The sequence below is a fragment of the Chaetodon trifascialis genome, chromosome 7 (genome assembly GCF_039877785.1).
Source record: "Chaetodon trifascialis isolate fChaTrf1 chromosome 7, fChaTrf1.hap1, whole genome shotgun sequence".
NCBI classification, from domain to species: domain Eukaryota; kingdom Metazoa; phylum Chordata; class Actinopteri; order Chaetodontiformes; family Chaetodontidae; genus Chaetodon; species Chaetodon trifascialis.
The window spans coordinates 1,188,017-1,210,934 of NC_092062.1; the positions used below are offsets into that span (position 1 = coordinate 1,188,017).

The 22,918-nt window shown below is 43.3% G+C and overlaps 1 protein-coding gene and 1 pseudogene across 1 annotated transcript in view; both read right to left on the reverse strand.

The window, feature by feature from the left end:
- Positions 1-10,500: 10,500 nt before the first annotated feature.
- On the reverse strand, positions 10,501-12,028 carry LOC139333523 (putative nuclease HARBI1; annotated as a pseudogene).
- Positions 12,029-12,879: 851 nt separating this feature from the next.
- wdr26a (WD repeat domain 26a) overlaps positions 12,880-22,918 on the reverse strand; it is a 58,313-nt gene continuing 48,274 nt past the window's right edge. Inside the window, exon 14 of the mRNA XM_070965949.1 lies at positions 12,880-15,779. Coding sequence (XP_070822050.1) covers positions 15,757-15,779 — 23 coding nt within the window. The 3' untranslated portion in view covers positions 12,880-15,756. The remainder of the gene's footprint in view (positions 15,780-22,918) is intronic.

The following is a 22,918-nucleotide window of genomic DNA, read 5'->3' on the forward strand; positions in this document are numbered from 1 at the left end:
CTTCCAGATAAAAGAAGTTAACATTTTATTTATAGATTTAAAGAATGTTTTATCCAGATAACAGGGCAGTGACTGAAATAGATAACTAAGACGGGGCAGAACATTCACTTTAATTACATTAATTTGTCCGAGAAAAGAAATGGGGAGCATTTTCCAATGTTCTAATTCTTTTTAAGCAACGGAGTGTAATCCATCCATCCATCCATTGTCTTCCGCTTATCCGGGGCCGGGTTGCGGGGGGAGCAGTCTGAGCAGGGACGCCCAGGCTTCCCTCTCTCCGGACACTTCCTCCAGCTCTTCCGGGGGGATCCCGAGGCGTTCCCAGGCCAGCCAAGTGACATAGTCACCCCAGCGTGTCCTGGGTCTTCCCCGGGGCCTCCTCCCGGTGGGACATGCCTGGAACACCTCCCTAGGGAGGCGTCCAGGGGGCATCCGATAGAGATGCCTGAGCCACCTCAGCTGACTCCTCTCGATGCGGAGGAGCAGCGACTCTACACTGAGCTCCTCCCGGGTGACAGAGCTCCTCACCCTATCTCTAAGGGAGCGCCCCGCCACCCTGCGGAGGAAACTCATTTCAGCCGCTTGTATCCGGGACCTCGTTCTTTCGGTCATGACCCAAAGTTCATGACCATAGGTGAGGGTAGGAACGTAGATTGACCGGTAAATCGAGAGCTTCGCCTTTTGGCTCAGCTCCTTCTTTACCACGACAGACCGATACAGCGACCGCATTACTGCAGCCGCTGCACCGATCCGCCTGTCAATCTCACGTTCCATCCTTCCCTCACTCAAGAACAGGATCCCAAGATACTTAAACTCCTCCACTTGAGGCAGGAACTCTCCCCCAACCTGAAGGGAGCAAGCCACCTTTTTCCGGTCGAGAACCATGACCTCGGACTTGGAGGTGCTGACTCTCATCCCAGCTGCTTCACACTCGGCTGCGAACCGCCCCAGCGCATGCTGAAGGTCCTGGCTCGAGGTAGCCAACAAGACAACATCATCCACGAAAAGCAGAGACGAAATCTGCCGGCCCGCGAACCGAACCCCCTCCGGCCCCTGGCTGCGCCTAGAAATCCTGTCCATAAAAATGGTGAACAGAACCGGTGACAAAGGGCAGCCCTGCCGGAGTCCAACATGCACCGGGAACAGGTGCATGTTGACGACTTACTGCCGGCAATGCGGACCAAGCTCCTGCTCCGGTTGTACAGGGACTGTACAGCCCTCAACAGAGGGCCTCCAACCCCATACTCCTGGAGCACCTCCCACAGAATGACGCGAGGGACACGGTCGAATGCCTTCTCCAAGTCCACGAAGCACATGTGGACTGGTTGGGCAAACTCCCATGAACCCTCAAGCACCCTGTGGAGGGTATAGAGCTGGTCCAGTGTTCCACGGCCAGAACGAAAACCGCATTGTTCCTCTTGAATCCGGGGTTCGACTATCGGCCGGATTCTCCTCTCCAGTACCCTGGAATAGACTTTACCAGGGAGGCTGAGGAGTGTGATCCCCCGATAGTTGTAACACACCCTCCAGTCCCCCTTTTTAAAAAGAGGGACCACCACCCCAGTCTGCCAGTCCAGAGGCACTGTCCCCGTCTGCCACGCGATGCTGCAGAGGCATGTCAACCAAGACAGTCCTACAACATCCAGAGACTTGAGGTACTCAGGGCGGATCTCATCCACCCCCGGCGCTTTGCCACCGAGGAGCTTGCGAACTGCCTCAGTGACTTCAGCCCCGGTGATGAATGAATCGACCTCCAAGTCCCCAGTCTCTGCTTCCTCTACGGAAGACATGACAGAGGGATTGAGGAGATCCTCGAAGTATTCCTTCCACCGCCCGACAATATCCCCAGTCGAGGTCAACAGCTCCCCACCTCCACTGTAAACAGTGTTGACAGAAAGCTGCTTCCCCCTCCTGAGGCGCTGAACAGTTTGCCAGAATTTCCTCGAGGCCGACCGGTAGTCCTCCTCCATGGCCTCCCCGAACTCCTCCCAGACCCGAGTTTTTGCTTCTACAAACGCCCGAGCTGCCGCACGCTCGGCCTGCCGGTACCCATCAGCTGCCTCAGGAGTCCTATGAGCCAACCAGGCCCGATAGGACTCCTTCTTCAGCTTGACGGCATCCCTTACTTCCGGTGTCCACCACCGGGTTCGGGGGTTGCCACCACGACAGGCACCGCCGACTTTACGGCCACAGCTACGGATGGCTGCATCAACAATGGAAGTGGAGAACATGGTCCATTCGGACTCAATGTCTCCAACCTCCCTCGGGATCTGGTTGAAGCTCTCCCGGAGGTGGGAGTTGAAAACTTCCCTGACAGCGGGTTCCGCCAGACGTTCCCAACAGACCCTCACGGTACGTTTGAGTCTGCCAAGTCTGTCCTGCTTCTTACCCTGCCAGCGAATCCAACTCGCCACCAGGTGGTGATCAGTTGACAGCTCAGCCCCTCTCTTTACCCGAGTGTCCAAGACATACCGCCGAAGGTCAGATGATACGACTACAAAGTCGATCATTGACCTCCGGCCTAGGGTGTCCTGGTGCCACGTGCACTGATGGACACCCTTATGCTTGAACATGGTGTTCGTTATGGACAAACTGTGACTAGCACAGAAATCCAATAACAGAACACCACTCGGGTTCAGATTGGGGAGGCCGTTCCTCCCAATCACACCCCTCCAGGTGTCACTGTCGCTGCCCACGTGAGCATTGAAGTCTCCCAGCAGAACAATGGAGTCCCCGGTTGGAGCACTTTCCAGTACCCCTCCCAGGGACTCCAAGAAGGCCGGGTACTCTACACTACTGTTCGGCCCGTAGGCCGAAACAATAGTGAGAGACCTATCCCCAACCCGAAGGCGCAGGGAAGTGACCCTCTCGCTCAGCGGGGAGAACTCCAACATGGCGGCTGAGCTGGGGGGCTATAAGCAAGCCCACACCAGCTCGCTGCCTCTCACCGCGGGCAACTCCAGAGTAGAAGAGAGTCCAGCCTCTCTCAAGGAGTTGGGTTCCAGAGCCCAGACTGTGCATGGAGGTGAGCCCGACTATCTCTAGCCAGTACCGCTCAACCTCCCACACTAGCTCAGGCTCTTTCCCCCACAGTGAGGTGACATTCCATGTCCCCATAGCCAGAGTCGTTGTCCAGGGTTTGGGTCATCAGGGCCCCCGCCCACGACTGCTACCCATTCCACATAGCACTGGCCCCTTCTGATCCTTCCTGCGGGTGGTTGCCTACGGGAAAGCGGGCCCACGTCGCTCCTTCAGGCTGTGCCCGGCCGGGTCCCGTGGGCAAAGACCCGGCCACCAGGCGCTCGCCTGCGAGCCCCAACCCCAGGCCTGGCTCCGGGCGACGTACGCTTCCTTGATTTGATGTCTTTCATAGGGGCTTTTTGAACTGCTCTTAGTCTGACCCGTCACCTAGAACCTGTTTGCCTTGGGAGACCCTACCAGGGGCATTAAGCCCTGGACAACATAGCCTCTAGGATCATTCGGGTACTCAAACTCCTCCACCATGATAGGGTGGCAGTTCAAGGAGGAGACGGAGTGTAATTTATAGTGTGAAGTTTTATAGTCACGTTCACCCCAAGATATTTAAAGCTGTTTTTAGCCCAGGTGAATGGTGAAATGGCCCTGAGTTTACTAGAAACTGATGAATTAATTAATAAAGCTTTGGATTTTGTCAAGTTGACTTTATAGCCGGATATTGTTCCAAATTTAGTGATAAGTTCTAATACTGCTGGGATTGATTGCTCAGGGTTGGTTAAATATAGAATGATATCGTCAGCATATAATGAAATTTTGTTCTTTGTTTTTCCAATATTGATACCAGCAATCTCTTTATTAGCCTGTATAGCTTCTGCGAGTGGCTCAATTGCCAGGTTAAATAAAAATGGAGATAATGGGCACCCTTGCTGACAGCCTCAAAACAGATCAAATGTTTCGGTGAGGGTACCATTTACACATATTTTAGCTTTTGGGTTGCTATACATAGACCTCAGCCTCAACCTTGTAGAACTCTACTGAATATCCGTCTAAACCTGGAGTTTTTCCCGAGGGCATTGAATTAATTGCTTGTAACACCTCATCTGAGGTGAATGGAGCACTCAACTGCTCCTTTTCGTCCTCTGAGATAGAGGGTAGGGTTACTTTTTCCAAAAAACTACGAATATTGGTTTCAGGATTTTCTGACGTGTAAAGCTATGAATAAAAGTCAAGAAATGAGGACTTAATTGATTGCATATCGTATTTCAACTGGCCTGTTGCATTACGTGTACATTTTATTGTGTTTTCTACACGTTCTTTTTTAAGTTGGTAGGCTAGGAGTCTACTGGGCTTATGATATTGCTGTCTGGTATAGAACATAAGTGTTTTTGAAATGCTCTGTTTGAATAAGATTAAGTTTATTTTTGGTTGCATTTAGTTTCCTCAAGTTTTCCTCTGTAGGAAACTGTTTATGGGATTGTTCCGAATTGATTAACTCTTTCTTAAGTTGTTCTGTTTTTTTAATAATAGATTTTTTCTTTGTAGATGTGTAGGAGATCATCTGCCCCCTAATTACTGCTTTAGCTGCATCCCACATCACTGCCAGGGTAACAGGGGAGGACTCATTATCTCGTCTGTATTCCTCTAACCATTTTCTAATATTATTACAGGCTTTGTGAGGAGTGAGGCATTGAATCTCCATTGTTTAGTTTGATTTGCCTGTTGAGGTAGGGATAGCCGTAAATAGACTGGTGAGTGATCTGGTATAAGAATAGGACCTATATCACATCACCCAATCCCTCTTGAGTTTGTTGTGCTCTTCATTGAACAGATGAGTTTCCTGGAGGAAAGCAATGTCTACTTTTTCCTTTTTTAAGAATGTAAGAACTCTCTTCCGCTTAATTGGGTGGCCAAGGCCTCTGACATTAAAAGTTATTACATTAAGTGTACTAGACATACTGAGTTTTGCGTTTTGTATTGGTTTTGTGTGACCATGGTACAACAAAAGTAAGGGGAAAAATAACATAAAACTAACAAACTCACAAAAGAAAATGTAATATAGGTAGAGCATGAGGGGACCCCTCTACCCACCCCCTCCCCGCCTCCCCAGAACCCCAGCCTAGTCCCCAAACGACAAGGCAACCCCACTGGAACAGATAACACCCTCAAGTTAACCGGCAAGTGACAACTATCAGTCAACAACGCACATATTGTTTAAACAGAATAACATCTCTGTGCAAGAGAGAACACAGGGAAAACAAAACAACCCAAAAAAAAAGAAAAAAAAAGAAAAAAGTTCGGGCTTAGTTTCCTTGGGTGGTATTTCACTCCAGACAACAGCAAGAATGCTGGTTAAAGGGAAGAAAAGAATATGTAGGATATCTATTTGAGTATTGGTAATGATAGCGTAGTAATAAATTAAAAAACAAAAAACAAATAAATCATATTAAAACGAGGTCATAATGGGAATGAAGTTAGCAACTCATGGATGACTCTTCTATCCTCATCATAAGGGGCTGGTTTGAAAATTAAAAATTATAAAAAGTTGACTTTTGCACAATGTAATCATACTATTTTCAAGTATACAAAAAAAAACAACAAACTGTCCAGCCATTAGTATAATTATGACGCAATTTAAATTAATAACCAGGTTTATGGAGCCCATACATCTGTTGCTTGTATAGTTGCATCCCATCTCAGTAACTTCTATTAACCATGTTAATAAATATCCAAAATAAAGTGACAGTCATACACATAGACTGTAAGTGTTCACAGGAAATAGATAAAATAGAATGAAATAAAAGTAAAATAGGATTTATGCACTGTCTGATAGCCAGTATGAAGTTGCTGTTAATTGTTCATATTTTCCACTGATGTCGAGCAAACACCAGGCCCTGTGTTGAGTCTATTTCCTTGCACATAAGTTAGTGCTCTTACCCCTTTCCATGTATGAGAAAAAGTTCAAACCTGGTCGTATGTAGGTTATTTGGCGGAGATATTGCGGTAGAACTCCTCAGCCTCTTGTGGGGAGGAGAACATCTGGATCTTCCCGTTGTGAAGCACTCACAGCTTGCATGGCTGAAGGTGGAATCCTCGGAACGTCCCCATGTTAACAAACAGCTTTTTTACATTGTTGAACTCCCGTCTTTGTCTGATCGTTTCTGCTGAAAAATCTTGGACGAATGCGAGTTTGGAGCCGTCGTGTGTAATGTCCCGTTGTCTTGAGGGACGTAGGACAAACTCTTTATCTTGGTAGTTGAGGAAGCGTAGGAGGACGGCTCAGTTCTGGTTGGGAATCGCTGGAGCCAGGGTGTGGTGGGCTCTTTCCAATGTGAATGTTCTGCTGGGTCCGGTGTCCAGCCATCGGGGCAGCATGTTGTTCATAAAGTCCAAAAGAGGACGCGTGCCCTCGGCTCCTTCTTTGAGACCAAACAGTCAGATGTTTTTCCTCCTCCCGCAGTTTTCCAAGTCCTCTGTCTTTTCCTCCAGGTATGTGAGCCGCTTTGTTGCTTTAGCAAGAGCCCTCTCTGCCTTATCCAATGCGTCTTCTGTAGCGGCTATGCGGACTTCGGCCTCGCCGATGCGTTGTTCATTAGCTGTTACATCTTGCTTGATTTCACCTAGATTATTCTCCATCACCGAGATCAGCTCCCCCAACTGGTTGTTTATTCCATCCAGCTTCGAGCTAAACTCGGAGCGGAGTGATTTGAGCTCGGCTAGCACGTCGGTTACGTTGACCATGTTGATATCTTCGGTGCACATAGCCGGACTCGGAGATGTTGTCTTCGCGTTTCGCGAGCTTTTTTGCGGGCGTTCGAGAAGATGACACACTCCTTAGCTGCTGGGGGTTTAGGCATCCTTTGTACTGTATAGTTGACCAGGTTTGCGAAGGTTTGGGGTTGTTTTCTGTGCGAAGTTGTATGGAGCTGTCACGCTATGCTGCCATCTTGTTCGGGCTCTCTAGCGCCCCCCCGAAACATCCAGTTTTGACCTCGACGAAACAGTGCACGTGCAGAAGGGAGCATGTGGGTTTCGAGAATGGCACAATACTTGGAAGAGTTCAATGTGCCATCACAGACAGTGAGATGACCAACACCAGCAGCACTCATGCATCCCCAAACCATGATACTGCCTCCACCATGCTTGACAGTAGGTACTGTAGATGCTGGAGATGATGCTTCGCCTGGCCTTCTGCATATCCTCACATTAGCAGGAGGAAGATAAAGCTGGAAACTGGACTCATCTGACCACAGAATTTTTCAATTCAATTTTATTTGTATAGCACCAAATCACAACAGAAGTTGTCTCAGGACACTTTCCATATAGAGCTGGTACAGACCAAGAATCTTCTTCCAGTTCATGGCTGTCCACTTCCTGTGTGCTTGGGCCCAACAACGCCGGGCTAACCTCTGTCTCTCATTGATCAGGGGCTTCTTGACAGCTTTGTAGGACCTTAAGCCATGATCTAAAAGTCGGCCACGTACACTGCGAGTGGAACACTGGTACCAAAATGACCCAATACTCAAAATTCCTAATCCCTAACAACCACCATGGCCTCTATGCATCCTCACCACACAAGACTCCATTACTGAAGAAAAAACATGAAGCTCATTTGAGCTGCACAACATTTGGACAAGCCGATGAAATACTGGGAGAATATAGTCTGTTCAGATGGGACCAAAATTAAACTTTTTGGATGTCACAACACACACCATGTTTGGAAATGGCACTGCACATCACCACAAAACACCATACCAACAGTGAAGTTTGGGAGGTGGGAACATCATGGCGTGGGGTTGTTTTTCATCACATGGTACTGGCAGGCTTCATATAATTGGAGGAAGAATGAATGGAGAAATGTACAGAGACATTCTTTATAATAATATGCTGCCATACCAGGATGCTGAAGCTGAAGTGAGGGTGGACATTTCAGCAAGACATTAATCCCCCCCCAAAAAAATCCAAGGAAAGGAAACCAATTGAGGGTTTCAGAAAAAGAAATTAAGCTGCTATAGTGCCCCAGTCAATCACCCAACTTAAATCCATTTGAGAGTTTGTGTGGAAGAATGGGCCAAAATCACACCTGAGCAATGCATGCGACTAGTTTGTTCATACAGGAGGCATCTTGAAGCTGTCATTACTAACAGAGGCTTTTCTACAAAGTATTTAATCATTTTCAGTTTGCGTGTTTGGTGCTTTTTGCCTGTGTCATTCCACTTAATTTCACATAATTTATGTACATAATTGTTTTTGATTTCTTTGTATTCGTTGATTACTCGGGTTGTTACTGACATCTGTTGAAAACTTAATTTCAATAGCCCTATTAGAAATAGCACAAGTGGTAACACTGTTGCCTCACAGCTAGAATGTCCCCAGTTCGAATCCCACTGTGGGCGCTGGTGGTGTGTCCTCCACCATGTCTTCAGTGTCTGCTGCTTTCTGTGTGGAGTTTGCATGTTCTCCCCGTGTTGACCCGCAATAACTCCCACTAAAAACATGCAAGAAGATCACCACCTGACCAATGGTGACAAGAAGGGAGGTCCCCGGGCGCGGGCACCGGCATCGGCTGGCACCTGAGGCCTGTACCATAAAGCTTGATTAACCTACCTCTCTTACTTATCGGGCTTCACTTAACGAGACATCCGCCCTCCGGATTTTCATTACCATAAAGCCGGCTATCAACTCACTAATTCAATTCAGACTTGTCCAATCTAGATCTGAGCGCGCTCACATAAAAAGGGCGGAGTTTGCTGCATGCGACCAATCGCAAACATGGAAAAATCAGCCCGAGCCGCATATTTCACCACGGAGGAGCAAACAATAATAATTAATAAATACGCGGAATACAAATTAATATTCCAGGCAAAAAGCAACACAGTTGCAGCTGCCAAGCGGCGCAAGGATTGCTGGCAAAAAATCGCTGACTGTGTCAATGCGTAAGTTAGTGCCATTATAATATTACTTCCCCACTATGACTGCACTTGTATATCTGACTACAGTAACATTTGTGTGTTCCATAAATGTATGTGTGTATGAAATTTTTCGTTATGGCATGTGATTGTAGCCTTATTATTTCAGATGCAACCCGAGTGGAGCAAAAAGAACATGGGAACAAATCAAACATAAGTATAAAAATATACTTCAAAGTGGTCAGTACACTTACTATATCTTATACATGTAGCATATGTATATGTAGGCCTACATGTTGGAGGCTATATAGCCTCCAATGCTTTACTTCTTCACACTGTCTGTGTAGGATGATCACAATGGAATTGATATGATATTCTTTGCAGCCCACAGGAAAAAAGCTCAGCGGGAAAAGACGGGGGGGGGGCTCCCATTCAGCCTTACACACCTGCAGAGGAACTGGCCCTCTCCAACAATGAGGGTCGACCCTTGTTGGAGGGTATGGGGGGGGTGACATCAGACCCCAGTGGAAGTGGCAGCTCCCGCAGCACCTTATTTGTTCAGGGTACGTCTCAGTGACTCAATGTTAAAACACTGGGTTGTTTATAGAACACAATTATCCAATATTTTTACTGTGGGAGTGTAACATGTATTTTCTCAACAGTTGATAATGAGACTCATACTCTCACGCTGCTGCCCCCACCCACACAAACACTGTCCCATGCAGAGGTAATAGTGAAGTCAACCTGTCATATACATTTACACGTGTCATCTGTGGTTGCTGATCATAGATCTGGGGGGGTTGTACTCAGGTGGAGGCCATGGATGAGGAGGAGACACTGTCTGCAGGCTCAGAAAGACCATTGCTGGTACACTGTAGTCCATAATTAACAGTTATATGTCATTCACCCTGTTTTAACATAGATCCAGTGTGGACACTTGGCAGTTGCTGATGTATCTTTCATGTCTCACTAATGGTGGTGGTGGTCTGCACATGGGACTAACTGGTGTCCTCAATGCTCGCTATCTTAAAATGAATTAGCTGCTATGATGTGTATTTCACAGGAAGAGGGAAATCCTCCGGACCCCGAGCCTGTGGCCTCCACCTCCAGACAGTCCAGCAGGAGACAGTCGCAAGATGTAATTCACTTCAATTTAATGGTGATAGTCAGTGTGACATTGGCATTATTTTAAAGCCAGCCATTAAAAGCAGGAATGCTTATATGGTGAAGCAACTGTAAAATGTATTTAATTTGTTTCAGGTCGGAGCTGACAGTGTGAGAAAAAACAAAAGAAAACTGGAACTAGACATTGCCGCAAAGACACTGGATATTGAATATAAAGAACTGAAAATGAAAAAACTCAAACTCAAACTGGGAATTTCCCAGTTTGGGATCAATAAATTAAATCTATCTATCTATCTATCTATCTATCTATCTATCTATCTATCTATCTATCTATCTATCTATCTATCTATCTATCTATCTATCTATCAGTGATGTAATGTTTTTCAGACAGGCAACACTGAGACTCAAAATGTGCTGTTCTGTTTCAGGAGCGGGAGAAAAATTAAAACTGTGAAAAAGAAATTTAAAAAAATTCCATGTTTGCTTTTTTCATTTAACTAAAAAAATTTTCAGTTATGGCCTCTCTCACAGCCCTGCCTGAAGGGAAATCAACAGTGATGGGGTCCACCACATCCGGGGGTGGGGGGTCACTGGAGGGGGTCCTCTCCTTCCTCATTGTGGCGATATTGTGCAGAACCACACATGCAGAAATGATCCTGCATGCCCGGGACCACCCTCAGGCCACGGAGGCATGAAAACCATGCCTTGATGACCCCAAAGGTCATCTCTATCCTGACCCTGGTTTTGGCATGGGCCACATTGAACCTCATTTGTGGCCCTGCACCAGGATCAGGATAGGGGGTCAGGAGATAAGGCAGGCAGGCATAGGCTCTGTCTCCAAGGAGTACTGCACTGAACTGCCCTAAAGATAAAAAGAAATGGCTTTGATAAGTGTGGAAAAAATGCTCAAGGATATCATCAAAATCTATAGCCACCAATGTAAATTTTTCATACCCTGCTCCAGCTTTTGGCACAGCAAAGACTCCCTGAATATGCGGGAGTCGTGGACAGACCCCGGCCACTTTGCCACCAAACTGGTGACCATCATTTGATGGTCACATGTCATCTGCAGAAGCATTGGGGATAAACTGTAGTGAGTGATGCTGCAATGTGTTTTTAAAAAGGACTCAAACATAGCAAGCCTACTACTGAAAAAAGTATTGTGTGGGTGTTTTTATACATTTGGACAGTTTAATTTAAAATGACTGACATAACATAATATTGTAAGATGAATTCTACCTGAATGTTGAGACTGTGAAAGGACTTCCTATTCACAAAGTCAGCCTCATTCTCACCCAGATGGGCAGAGATGGGGATGTGGGTGCAGTCAATGGCACCCAGCACCCTGGGGAACCCTGTGAAAGGAATGTGCTGCATTTAATATACAACGGCAAACATCCCAGGGCTTAGTCTACATTATGCAAATTACACATCAACCTTGCTTACCTGCGATGTCATAAAAGCCCTCTTTGATGCATTGCGTGGGCAGGTGGCCGGGAAACACCACGAATGCATTGACAAGCTCAGTCAGGGCCCCCGCGACTTTATGAATAGCTCTACATACTGTGTTTTTCCCGAGGTTTTCGGCATCGCCAACAGAATACATAAAAGTACCTATGAATGAATGAATCAATCCATGATTTACTTAAACAAATAATTGATTAATGGCATTTTATCTGTGGCTTGCTTGTAACCCATCCAACGAGGGATTTAAAGACATCATAATAATTACAAACATCACTAAGAAATATATTACCTGAGGCAAAAAACCTCAGTGCAATGCATACTGTCTGCGGGACTGTCAGCGCATGGTTGCGGTGCGTTACATTACTGATGTAAGGCTCCAGCAGCTGACAGATGTATTGTAACCCCTCTCCCGAAAACCTGTACCTTTCGTACAGTGATTGTTCAGACAATTCGAACGGATTACAGCGATCTCTAAATATTCTCTCGCGCCTGAGTGCTCTTCGCACAAGCTGTGCACCAAGATCCACCGGGTTCTCATCAAACGGACAGGCCATTTTCCAAGAGAACTGATTGGTCAGTAGGTGGGGCTTTTATACCTGCTGAGCTCTTATCCTGAACTTATTCTGCTCCGGAGCAGGTTAGGTGTTCAGCATAGGTTACCACGGCAACGTAGCCCGATAGAAAGTAAGCCACCTTTATGGTACCGAAAAGCCAGGGTTAAGCCTGAAGTTATCTCACTAAGGCGTAATCCAGCTTTATGGTACAGGCCTCTGGTCTGCCGCGGAGGATCGACAGACCGAGGATGGGTCAAATGCAGAAATTTTTTTTTTACGGAAGCATGTAGTGTGTGCAACTATGTGTGATAAATAAAGTACATTTCTTGTTCTTCTTCTTCTTCTTCTATTGTCCGTGCTGTATGGGAACCACTTCAAGACTGTTGGAAAAGCATTTCAAGTGACTACCTCATGAAACTGGTTAAGGTAATGCCAATATCTTGCTTTGTTTACAGCATAATTCCATTTTATTTCATAGTTTTGATGTCTTCAGTATTAGTCTACAATATAGAAAATAAGAAAAAAAAAACAAAACACTGAATGAGGTGTGTCCAAACTTTTGACTTGCACTTTAAGCCACAAGTTAACCTCAAATGATTTGTTCAAGTCTACCTACTAGGCTAAGGTCAAATGTCAAAAGAGTGCACATTTTCTGAAACAACAAATGAAAAAAAAAAAAAAAAAAAAAAAAAAAAGAGTAAAAAGAATTCAGTGTGCATGGTCATGTCTGAAGGGGTTTTGGTCAAACTAGAAGGTTTACTGCTCAGGTGTAGGTCAGTGCATCAAGGCACCAGTCAGACACAGGAACACAGGACACTGTAGACATCAAGTGAACAACATTTCAAAGTAAATAGCATTTTAAAACCCTGAATACTTTATTTAAAATATGCATACATAACACTTCTCCTACACAATACAGAACAGTACAATCACTTTTTGTAATAACACATTTAAAATGTAAAATGGTTTCTGGCAGAAACTGCCTGCAAGCAAACAAAAGTTACTACTTTGGCTTCATACAGTGAGAAATGAAGCCTGAAACACTCATAATAAATTCAAAATAAATCACAGAAGCAGAAACTAAAACACGAAATCTGTGATTGAATCGTGTGTGTGTGTGTGTGTGTGCGTGTGTGTGTGTGTGTGTGTGTGTGTGTGTGTGTGTGTGTGTGTGTGTGTGTGTGTGTGTGCAAGAAACATAACATCTACTGTTATGTATCACTAGCATGTGTGTTTTGTGATGGCAGAGTTGAAGCTGGTGATGGCTGTGATGGTGTCTGGGCAGATTAACAGGGTTCCCATTGTCCTGACATTCCTGCAGTTACTGTTCAGGACATGAAAGGTTTAGGAAAAACAATTATCATTCCAATAAATTTGTAAATAAAATCTGTAAAAGCACTTTGAAAAAAGGTCAAAAAAGAAGCAGGCTGAAATATATCTTTCACCACACGGTAGTTTGTGAACCTCTAAAAGAATTTTGTGTTAGCAGTCAATGTTGTTGAAGAGTAGCTGAAAGTTTTTTGAAATTGACAAAATGAAAAATAGGTGTGGCATGAAACACATCATCCTGTCTGCCATTTGGACAAAGCCTCACATACATGCCATAACATACAAATACACAGCACGTTACATAGAACATCACATCAGGCAAGATTGTTGCTTTGACTTTCTAAAAGGAAACACACTTTAGAAGTTTATGATAACTTTATGTTACACTTGTGTACAAATGTGTTACTGATTGTTAAAGATACACTCCATCATTTAGTTATACAAGTGTCTTGAAAGGACATTTTTTAAAATGATGAACAAACTTCATGTACTGACCAAAAAATGGATGTGTTCTACTTACAAGTATTGTGTGTGTTATCAAAGCCTGATATCCTATTCCTCTGTGCCATAAAGCTCCATTGTTGGCCAAAAACTATTAGAAGCCATGACCGTACAAAACATGGAAGCACTCTCTGTGATGTCACCCATAGGTTTCTGAAGACCCTCTTGAGTGAAGCTCACTGACAGTAGCTCTGGCCTTTGCCATCTTGGCAGTGCCTGACTCCACCAAACTCCCAGCTAATGCAAAAATGGGAAAAGAGGTGTAGTGTGGGTAGAGCTGAGATGGGCTGAATGAAGTCTGTTTGCTGAAACCTAGTGGCTAGCTGTCACTTAAAGTGGCCATGCCCATAATTATGCACAACTTTAAGCCTGTGTGTGTTAAATAAAAATTCACTCCCACCCCCTCTCTAGCTATAGAGACCAAAAGTTTTGTACCAGGCTGTAAACACATTGCATGCATTTTAATATGGGGGTCTATGGGGACTGACTCGCTTTTGGAACCAGTCTCAAGCGGCGATTGAAGGAACTGTAGTTTTTGGCACTTCTGCATTGGCTCTATTATTCAGGCCCACAGATTGCCACTTTTTAACACAGTGTTTCACTGAGTGACATATTCCATCATTACCATGAACACACACACCAAAGTTTTTTCTGACTCAATCCCAGATACACCACCCTACAGCCCCCAGATACTCACCAGAGCACAAAATGTGGATTAATCCACTGCTGAAAACAAGTAATGTTTGTTAAAAAAAAATACATTGAAAAGATGTTTTAGAATTACCTTACCTTTAACAAAAAAAAATAAAAAATAAATAAAAAAGATATTTGTGGGCTGATTTATGTCCTCAGATGTGTCACAAACAGGGCAGGAAAGTCATCAAGTGAACACAGAAACAGAAACACATTGTTAGTTCTGGTCTTTTCATGGGATTTGTTGATAATACCAAACATAGAGAATAACACCAGCGTGATCTTTTAAGACAGTTCACAGTTGAGCTGGGATTCTCTTTAAATGTTACAGCTCAACTTATAGTAGATAAAAAACAAACAGTGATCAATGAAACAAGTCACAACTAAACCAATCCAAAAGAAATTCATATGAAGACTGCCGTTTTATGCAGGGAGAAATGGTGTTGCAATGAAAGCAGAAATAAAGTAAATAGTGAATCCAAAGAGCAAAGATGTATCAACAAAATAAAGCGGAAGTCCAGACTGACTGCAAGAAGGAAGCTATGCTGGGATAATCCATATTGCAGAGGTGAGGGTTGACAGATAATCCTTTGAACTCTACAGGTTTCCACACATCAGCTGCTGCATACTCAACAAAGGCAGCCAACCACTCAACGTACTGTAACAGATATGTAACAGAATTTTGGATTTAAAAGATACTGTTCAAATGGGTGTTATATCCATCTAATGTTCCTGTCGTAATATTTCTTCAAAATTTCAGGAGGTGACAGACGAAAAAGTTTAAGCTTCTCCATGTGAGCAGGTCAAACACAGGACTGAAGAAAACTAAGAACAAACACCCTCCACAAATGCAGCTACATCACAGCCTAGCAAAAGTCAGTGAACAACCCATGAATAAATAATGTATTTGATAATAAATAAGAGGAAGAGGGTGGTCCTGGACGGTGCTGAGGGAGCGGGTCGAGGCAGGAGGAGGAGATGGGTCAGACAGTGGAGGTCATGGAGCTCAACTTCACCCAGCCAGTTCTGCTCTCAATAATGTGACTAAGGCTGACATCTCTATGTTGTGAGATCCTGACACACAGCACCACTGGCCCTGCCTTCAGGAAGCAGCTGTTCAATCACCAAAGCTATCCCCGCTTCATCCATTCAAGTTTCTACAGAGTCTGAATGCTCCTCAGGTTCACAGTAGCAGCAGCAGATCATCAGCTGTCCATGCTGCTGCATTCTGACAGGACAGGGAAAAGAAACACATCAGTATCACCTGTTGCTCTGTGTGGACATGAAGCTGCTTATGGAACTGGCTCACTAATTCAGACACTCACTCATTCATGTTTAGTAGGCTGCAGATTCTTAATTCAAGGAGCGGGTTACTGTCAAGATTTTCTTTGCATTCATCATCAAAAACTAACAGAACAAATGCTAAAAGGTTTGCTGCCAGGATAGAAAATAATATCATTAGCGTCAAATGGTATCAAAGACAAGCAGGAAACATGTATCGATAACTTGTACTTTATTGACCAGTTTAAATTTTGACAGGAGCCCAGCAACAGCTCTTTGCTTTTATTATGTTATGTTTCCACTGCAGTGTTTCCTCTACATTCATTTAGGAGTGGTGGGCCGCCTGCCCCTTTGCCCCTTGATGCCCAAAGTGCCCTTTTGTCAAAGTGATTTTTTTTGTGTGTGTGTGTGTGTGTGTGTGTGTGTGTGTGTGTGTGTGTGTGTGTGTGTGTGTGTGTGGAAAGTCCGTCTGTGTGGCCCAAAATAATAATAAATAAAACAAAATGATAATAATTTAGATCTACCTTGGTCGGTCACATGATCCTCAACATGCCCTCACTTTGCTGTCGCTGCCCTGACGTGCACAGACGTGCCCTGCTGCTAATCGCTGAGCTGCTGGAGACGGCCACTGCTAGTCTTGTGAAACCAAAGAAGACCCAAGGCAGTAAACAACTGGTCCGGTGAATAGGTTTTGCAGCGTATTCGCTTGTGCACGGTGTATTCTTGCAAGATGACTGATGAAGTGAAGTGAGCAATGAGCATCCTCTCTGTCATCCAACTCTGCACACACACCTCTCACAAGTTGTAGCTGCTAGTTAAGCACACACAGCGTGTGTGAGGCTTTTTTGTTTGTTTGTTTGTTTCTATGTTTCTCTTGTCATGGGCAAAGTGCATTAGAGAGTGTTATTTCACTGTCAAGCTGTTTTTTCCTATAATAATAATAATAATAATAATAATAATAATAATACATTTTATTTAGAAGCACCTTTCAAAACACTCAAGGACACTGTACAGAGTGGGTAAAAACACAAGCAAAATACATAGAATAAATAAGAGCACAGTAATTAAAAACACATCAAGTTAAATACAGGCTAAAAGGAGAACTGAAATTAAAGAGAGAAGGCAGTCTGGAACAGATGAGTTTTGAGTCTGGATTTGAAGATGAGGAGAGAATCGGTGTTTCTGATGTCAGGTGGCAGTGAATTCCAAAGTTGGGGAGCAGAGCGACTGAAAGCTCTGCTCCCCATGGTGCTGAGATGGGCAGAGGGCACAGAGAGGTGGAGAGAGGTGGAAGATCTGAGGGAGCGATTTTACTAAAACTATGCAATATGCATATTCACATAATTTTGGACTATTACAGTATAAATACAACAATAATAGAAGAATTTGAATTTTGATTTTCTCAACCTCTCATTTAAACATATCAGTACTTGTTTGTTTCTAACATTTACACTCAAATTAAATATAATATGCATACAAATTATATAACTTTTAGAATCTTGCTGTCAAAGTTGATAGTCAAACTGAATAAAAGCACAAACATATTTAAATACATGATTTCTTTATCATTTAATTATTTTTTACTTATAATAATAATAATTCAATTCAATTCAATTTTATTTGTATAGCGCCAAATCACAACAGAAGTTGTCTCAGGACACTTTCCATATAGAGCTGGTACAGACCAAGCTCTTTTATCTACAAAGAAACCAACAATTCCCCCATGAGCAATCATAATCTGCCCTTTATTTAATAATAAGGGGCAGATTATGAATGGATTAAATTCGTGGCTATACAGTACAATTTTTGAAAAGAAATGTCATAGCAGCAGCAGCAGCAGCAGCAGCAGCCTCCTCACCAACCCCCTCAACAGAAGCTGTTCAATGTACCCCATCAGGTAAAACAGACTAATTTTACTTTGCACTGGCCTCTAACAAATATATTAGGTGTGGACAATGATATGGTATGTTTTGATTCCATGTTGCATTCTTTATGAATATGGGTTGCTACCATTCAACTGGTTATATTGCAAGGTATGTTTCTGTATGGGGTTTCAAATTCGTGCTCCATGTGCCCCCTTTTAACTTTTAACATCCACCCCTCCAAAGGTCTCTGCACGGCCCTGAATGTGAGTAAACTAATTGATAGCATTAAGCTAATATCTGCATGCCATGATGTAACTGCTGACTGCCTTTTCAGGTGAGCTTGTTCAAGTATTTGTCTAAGAAGAGAGAGACAGCTGATGAAGCTGACGCTAATCAGTAGGGATGTGCTGGTCACCTGAGCAAGAGCCGCTTTGGTTTTTCTTTTGCTACACACACACACACACAGAGCCTCAACAGACAGAACGCCGGAAAAGTGAGAAAATGAGTGACCGCAGAAAATGCTGTTAAGTTGATATAAAGTAGGTTTTATACATTAATAATTAATTTTACACATAATTTGACATTATTTTGGTAATAAATTAATTTAAGCAACAAAAAATCTGAGGAGCCACTTGGGAGCCAAAAGAGTCGTGAGAGCCGAGTGTTGATGAACCTTTTTTTCCTTTCTTATTCTTTTGCATCATATACATGTCAATATTTCTGTTAAAAAAATAAAAGAATAAAATAAATAAATTCCGTTTATTTCCATTGTAAGTGCAATAATCAACAATGCCACTTTACTCCTATAGAAAAGTTCTGCTGCTTATGTCGGCAGCATAAGCATTTTTTATTTTTACATTCAGCCTTTAAAAAGCAATTTTCAACTGGCCATTCAATAAATAGGTTGTAATAGTAAAATCTGCAGTCAAGTGACATTTGTTTATGCTGCCACGGCTCCCCAGAGAGCCTGCCCCCGCTGCTGAAAAAAATCCTAGAGGAAACACTGCACTGTATTAGGCAGTCTAGTCCAATCCTGCAATAAATTCCCCCTTCATGAAAGTTTTAATATTCAGTTAATAATGGAATGGTCTTGGAGAGGTGTTAATTCAACTTTGTGAATATTTTGGAGGCTAGTTGCTATTGAAGTGAATTGTTTTATACTAAGAGGTGTTCCTAATATTTTAGTCTTCCCTCATTGCAGTTTTTCTCCATTGGTTTGGCCCATTTCTTGACACAGAAATTACATTCTTAAAACTCTAAGATCATTTGGCAAAACAGTCTTCCACTTCAGCACAACACCATAGCTCACTTGCAAAAGCTCATATCTGTCCCAAAACTGTTCACTCATGCTTCAAAACTAAATTCCTTTCCCACATAAATAGTCAGTGCCCCCAAAATGCAAAGATCCTTCTCAATTGCTTTGGCTCATTTCTCGAAACAGATCAGATGTTCTTAACACTCTTGGTGCTTTTGCCAAAATAGCCTGGATGGTTCAGCACAACACTATGGTTCACCTGCAAAAGCTCATATCTCTCCCAAAACAGTTCACTCGTGGTCAAAACTAAGTTCCTTTCTCATGTACAGGTGCTGGTCATAAAATTAGAATATCATGGAAAAGTTGATTTATTTCAGTAATTCCATTCAAAAAGTGAAACTTGTATATTATATTCATTCATTACACACAGACTGATATATTTCAAATGTTTAGTTCTTTAATTTTGATGATTTTAAACTAACAACTAATGAAAATCCAAATTTCAGTATCTCAGAAAACTAGAGTATCACTTAAGACTGATACAAAAAAAGAATTTCTAAAAATGTTGTCCAACTGAAAAGTATAAACATGAAAAGTATGAGCATGTACAGCACTCAATACTTAGTTGGGGCTCCTTTTGCCTGAATTACTGCAGCAATGCGGCGTGGCATGGAGTCGATCAGGCTGTGGCACTGCTCAGGTGTTATGAGAGCCCAGGTTGCTTTGATGGTGGCCTTCAGCTCTTCTGCGTTGTTGAGTCTGGCATCTTGCATCTTCCTCTTCACAATACCCCATAGATTTTCTATGGGGTTAAGGTCAGGGGAGTTTGCTGGCCAATCAAGAACAGGGATACCATGGTCCTTAAACCAGGTACTGGTAGCTTTGGCACTGTGAGCAGGTGCCAAGTCCTGTTGAAAAATGAAATCTGCATCTCCATAAAGTTGGTCAGCAGCAGGAAGCATGAAGTGCTCCAAAACTTCCTGATAGACAGCTGCATTGACCTTGGACCTAAGGAAACACAGTGGACCAACACCAGCAGATGACATGGCACCCCAAACCATCACTGACTGTGGAAACTTGACACTACGACCTCAGGCAACATGGATTCTGTGCCTCTCCTCTCTTCCTCCAGACTCTGGGACCTTGATTACCAAAGGACATGCAAAATTTACTTTCATCTGAGAACATGACTTTGGACCACTCAGCAGCAGTCCAGTCCTTTTTGTCTTTAGCCCAGGTGAGATGCTTCTGACGCTGTCTCTTGTTCAAGAGTGGCTTGACACAAGGAATGCGACAGCTGAAACCCATGTCTTGCATACGTCTGTGAGTGGTGGTTCTTGAAGCACTGACTCCAGCTGCAGTCCACTCTTTGTGAATCTCCCCCGCAGTTTTGAATGGGTTTTGTCTCACTATCCTCTCCAGGGTGCGGTTATCCCTATTGCTTGTACACTTTTTTTTACCACATCTTTTCCTTCCCTTTGCCTTTCTACTAATGTGCTTGGACACAGAGCTCTGTGAACATCCAGCCTCTTTAGCAATGACCTTTTGGGACTTGCCCTCCTTGTGCAAGGTGTCAATGATCGTCTTTTGGACATTTGTCAGGTCAGCAGTCTTCCCCATGATTGTGAGGCCATTTAAAGGCCTTTGCAGGTGTTTTGAGTTAATTAGCTGATTAGAGTGTGGCACCAGATATCTTCAATATTGACCTTTTCCACAATATTCTAATTTTCTGGGATACTCAATTGGGGGTTTTCATTAGTTGTCAGGTATAATCATCAATATTAAAAGAAGTAAATACTTGAAATATGTCGGTCTGTGTGAAATGAATGTATACATTATACAAGTTTCACTTTTTGAATGGAATTACTGAAAAAAATCAACTTTTCCATGATATACTAATTTTATGACCAGCACCTGTAAATAGTCAGTGCCCCCAAAATGCATTGTCCCTTTGGCATTGTGTAAGCACTGCAAGTCAAAATGTTTAGATGTTTTGTCACTGTGGCAGAGGACCATTGAAATATCCCTCATGTGCAACTCTCAGTCTTAGCCCAGTCCTTCATTGAAAATGGTTACTGTACTAGTTTTTTGGTCTAGCTAACAATACAATTGTGTATAAAACTGGAAAAAAAATATGATTTTAAGGTAAGAGTAGCCTCCAAGGTTTGACATCACACATTGCATTGATACTGCCAAGGATATTGTAACCATTTTTATTCATACACATAAAGTAACTTTTATACATCAGAGTAAAAAGAAAATGTATGCAGCATAATATACTCAAATATAAACACATAAACAAAAAACAAGGAAAATTATATGTAGCCTACAGTGCTGTAAATAAAGCTGGAGTTTCACAACTAACTCTTCTTCACTAGTCGCTGTCCTCATCCTTCCTCTCCTGGCCACTGTCCTCGCCCTTCTGGCTGTCCTCCTCACCCTCCTGGCCACACTGCTGTCTGTCTGGCCACAGATTATCATCCCAATCACGGCGTATATTCTCCTTTGCAATGCAACGAGGGAAGAAACGGAGTGCATGTCGCGACCATCCCCTACACTGATTGAAGGGGATTGTACTGGTCCCTGTGGTCAAGCTCTATATATACATGTTTGGCAGCATTCACAACCATGGACAGCACCTGTCAGGTAACTAAACATACTGTTTGATTGGTCATCTAAGATGTGTGAAACACCTCCTCGTTAGTCAAGTTCTAGTTTCACCTGACTGTCAAGTACTGTAATCAATTTATCAAATGTTCCAAGAGATTCATGTATGGTATTCATGGTATTATGTTCTTGACTAATTTTGACAATTGAACAGACTATTTTGCATGTGATGACTTATACAATGAAATGATGCTGACATGTTTTGGAGAGAACAACCATTAGACTGAGAATCAACAATCAGTTTAGATCAGCAAGATCTATTCACTTAGAAATTGTGCTAAATGTAGGCTAACTGAGCTAACTGTAGGCTACCTGTATTTAATCAAAGATGCAAAGATATACTGAGACATTGAGACATGTACTAAGACGTTTGCAATTTGGTGAAATGAATGAGGAATTCAATTCTGTGGTGAACAATTGCTAAGTGTTTTTGAGGTTTGTCCATGTTACTTGAGAATGTAATTTCTGTTTCAAGTAATGAGCCAAACCAATGGAGAAAAACTGTAATATAACAGGCTGGACAAAATATTAAAAGAACTCCAGTCTTGGGATGTGTGTGATTTTAGAATAGCTTCACCTAATAAATTAGGTAACCTCTATACATGTTGCTGAAAATGGACATACTTTTATAGACAATTACTTCAGCTGTGGAACATCCCGGTTACAGATTTGGTGGACACACTGCCCTGGATGCATCCTAACACCACTGGATCAGCTCTGAGGTTTACAAACTAGCCATCCCTAAAGGTGTTTCTTACTAGCGCAGCACTGATGCTAGACCAGACTTTGGCTGACTTCGCCCACTGCAAAGGCAAATCCAGCAAGAATTTAAATAAGAGGGCACCGACGCTCACTCCGCCCCTTGAATTCTCACTGCAAAACTGGTGTGACCTGCTGACTCTGAATGACCAAAGGTGTGAAGGTGTGATAATACTAACTATGTTGAGGCCAGGAAAACTAATCACACCATAAGCAGTAAGGCTGGCTGTAACCCAAGAAACAGCCAAGACCACTGTGAGGCCAAAGGCCGGGAGAAATATTGCTAACTCCTAAGCCAGACATCATTCCAATAGGCTAACTAAGGATGTAAGAATGGCAAAGACTGAGACTAACACAGTTGTTGCCAGGCATCCTCAAGTGACCGGAAAACAATTATTCAAATTGGATCAGAAAACTGGCGCTGTGGTCCTGAATAAAGACTTTTGCCTGCAACTGGAGAAACTGATCAATTGTCAGTCAAAACATACTGGCAGGTTTGTCGACCTGCCTGAGCCTATAGTGGCCTCAGGTATGATGGCG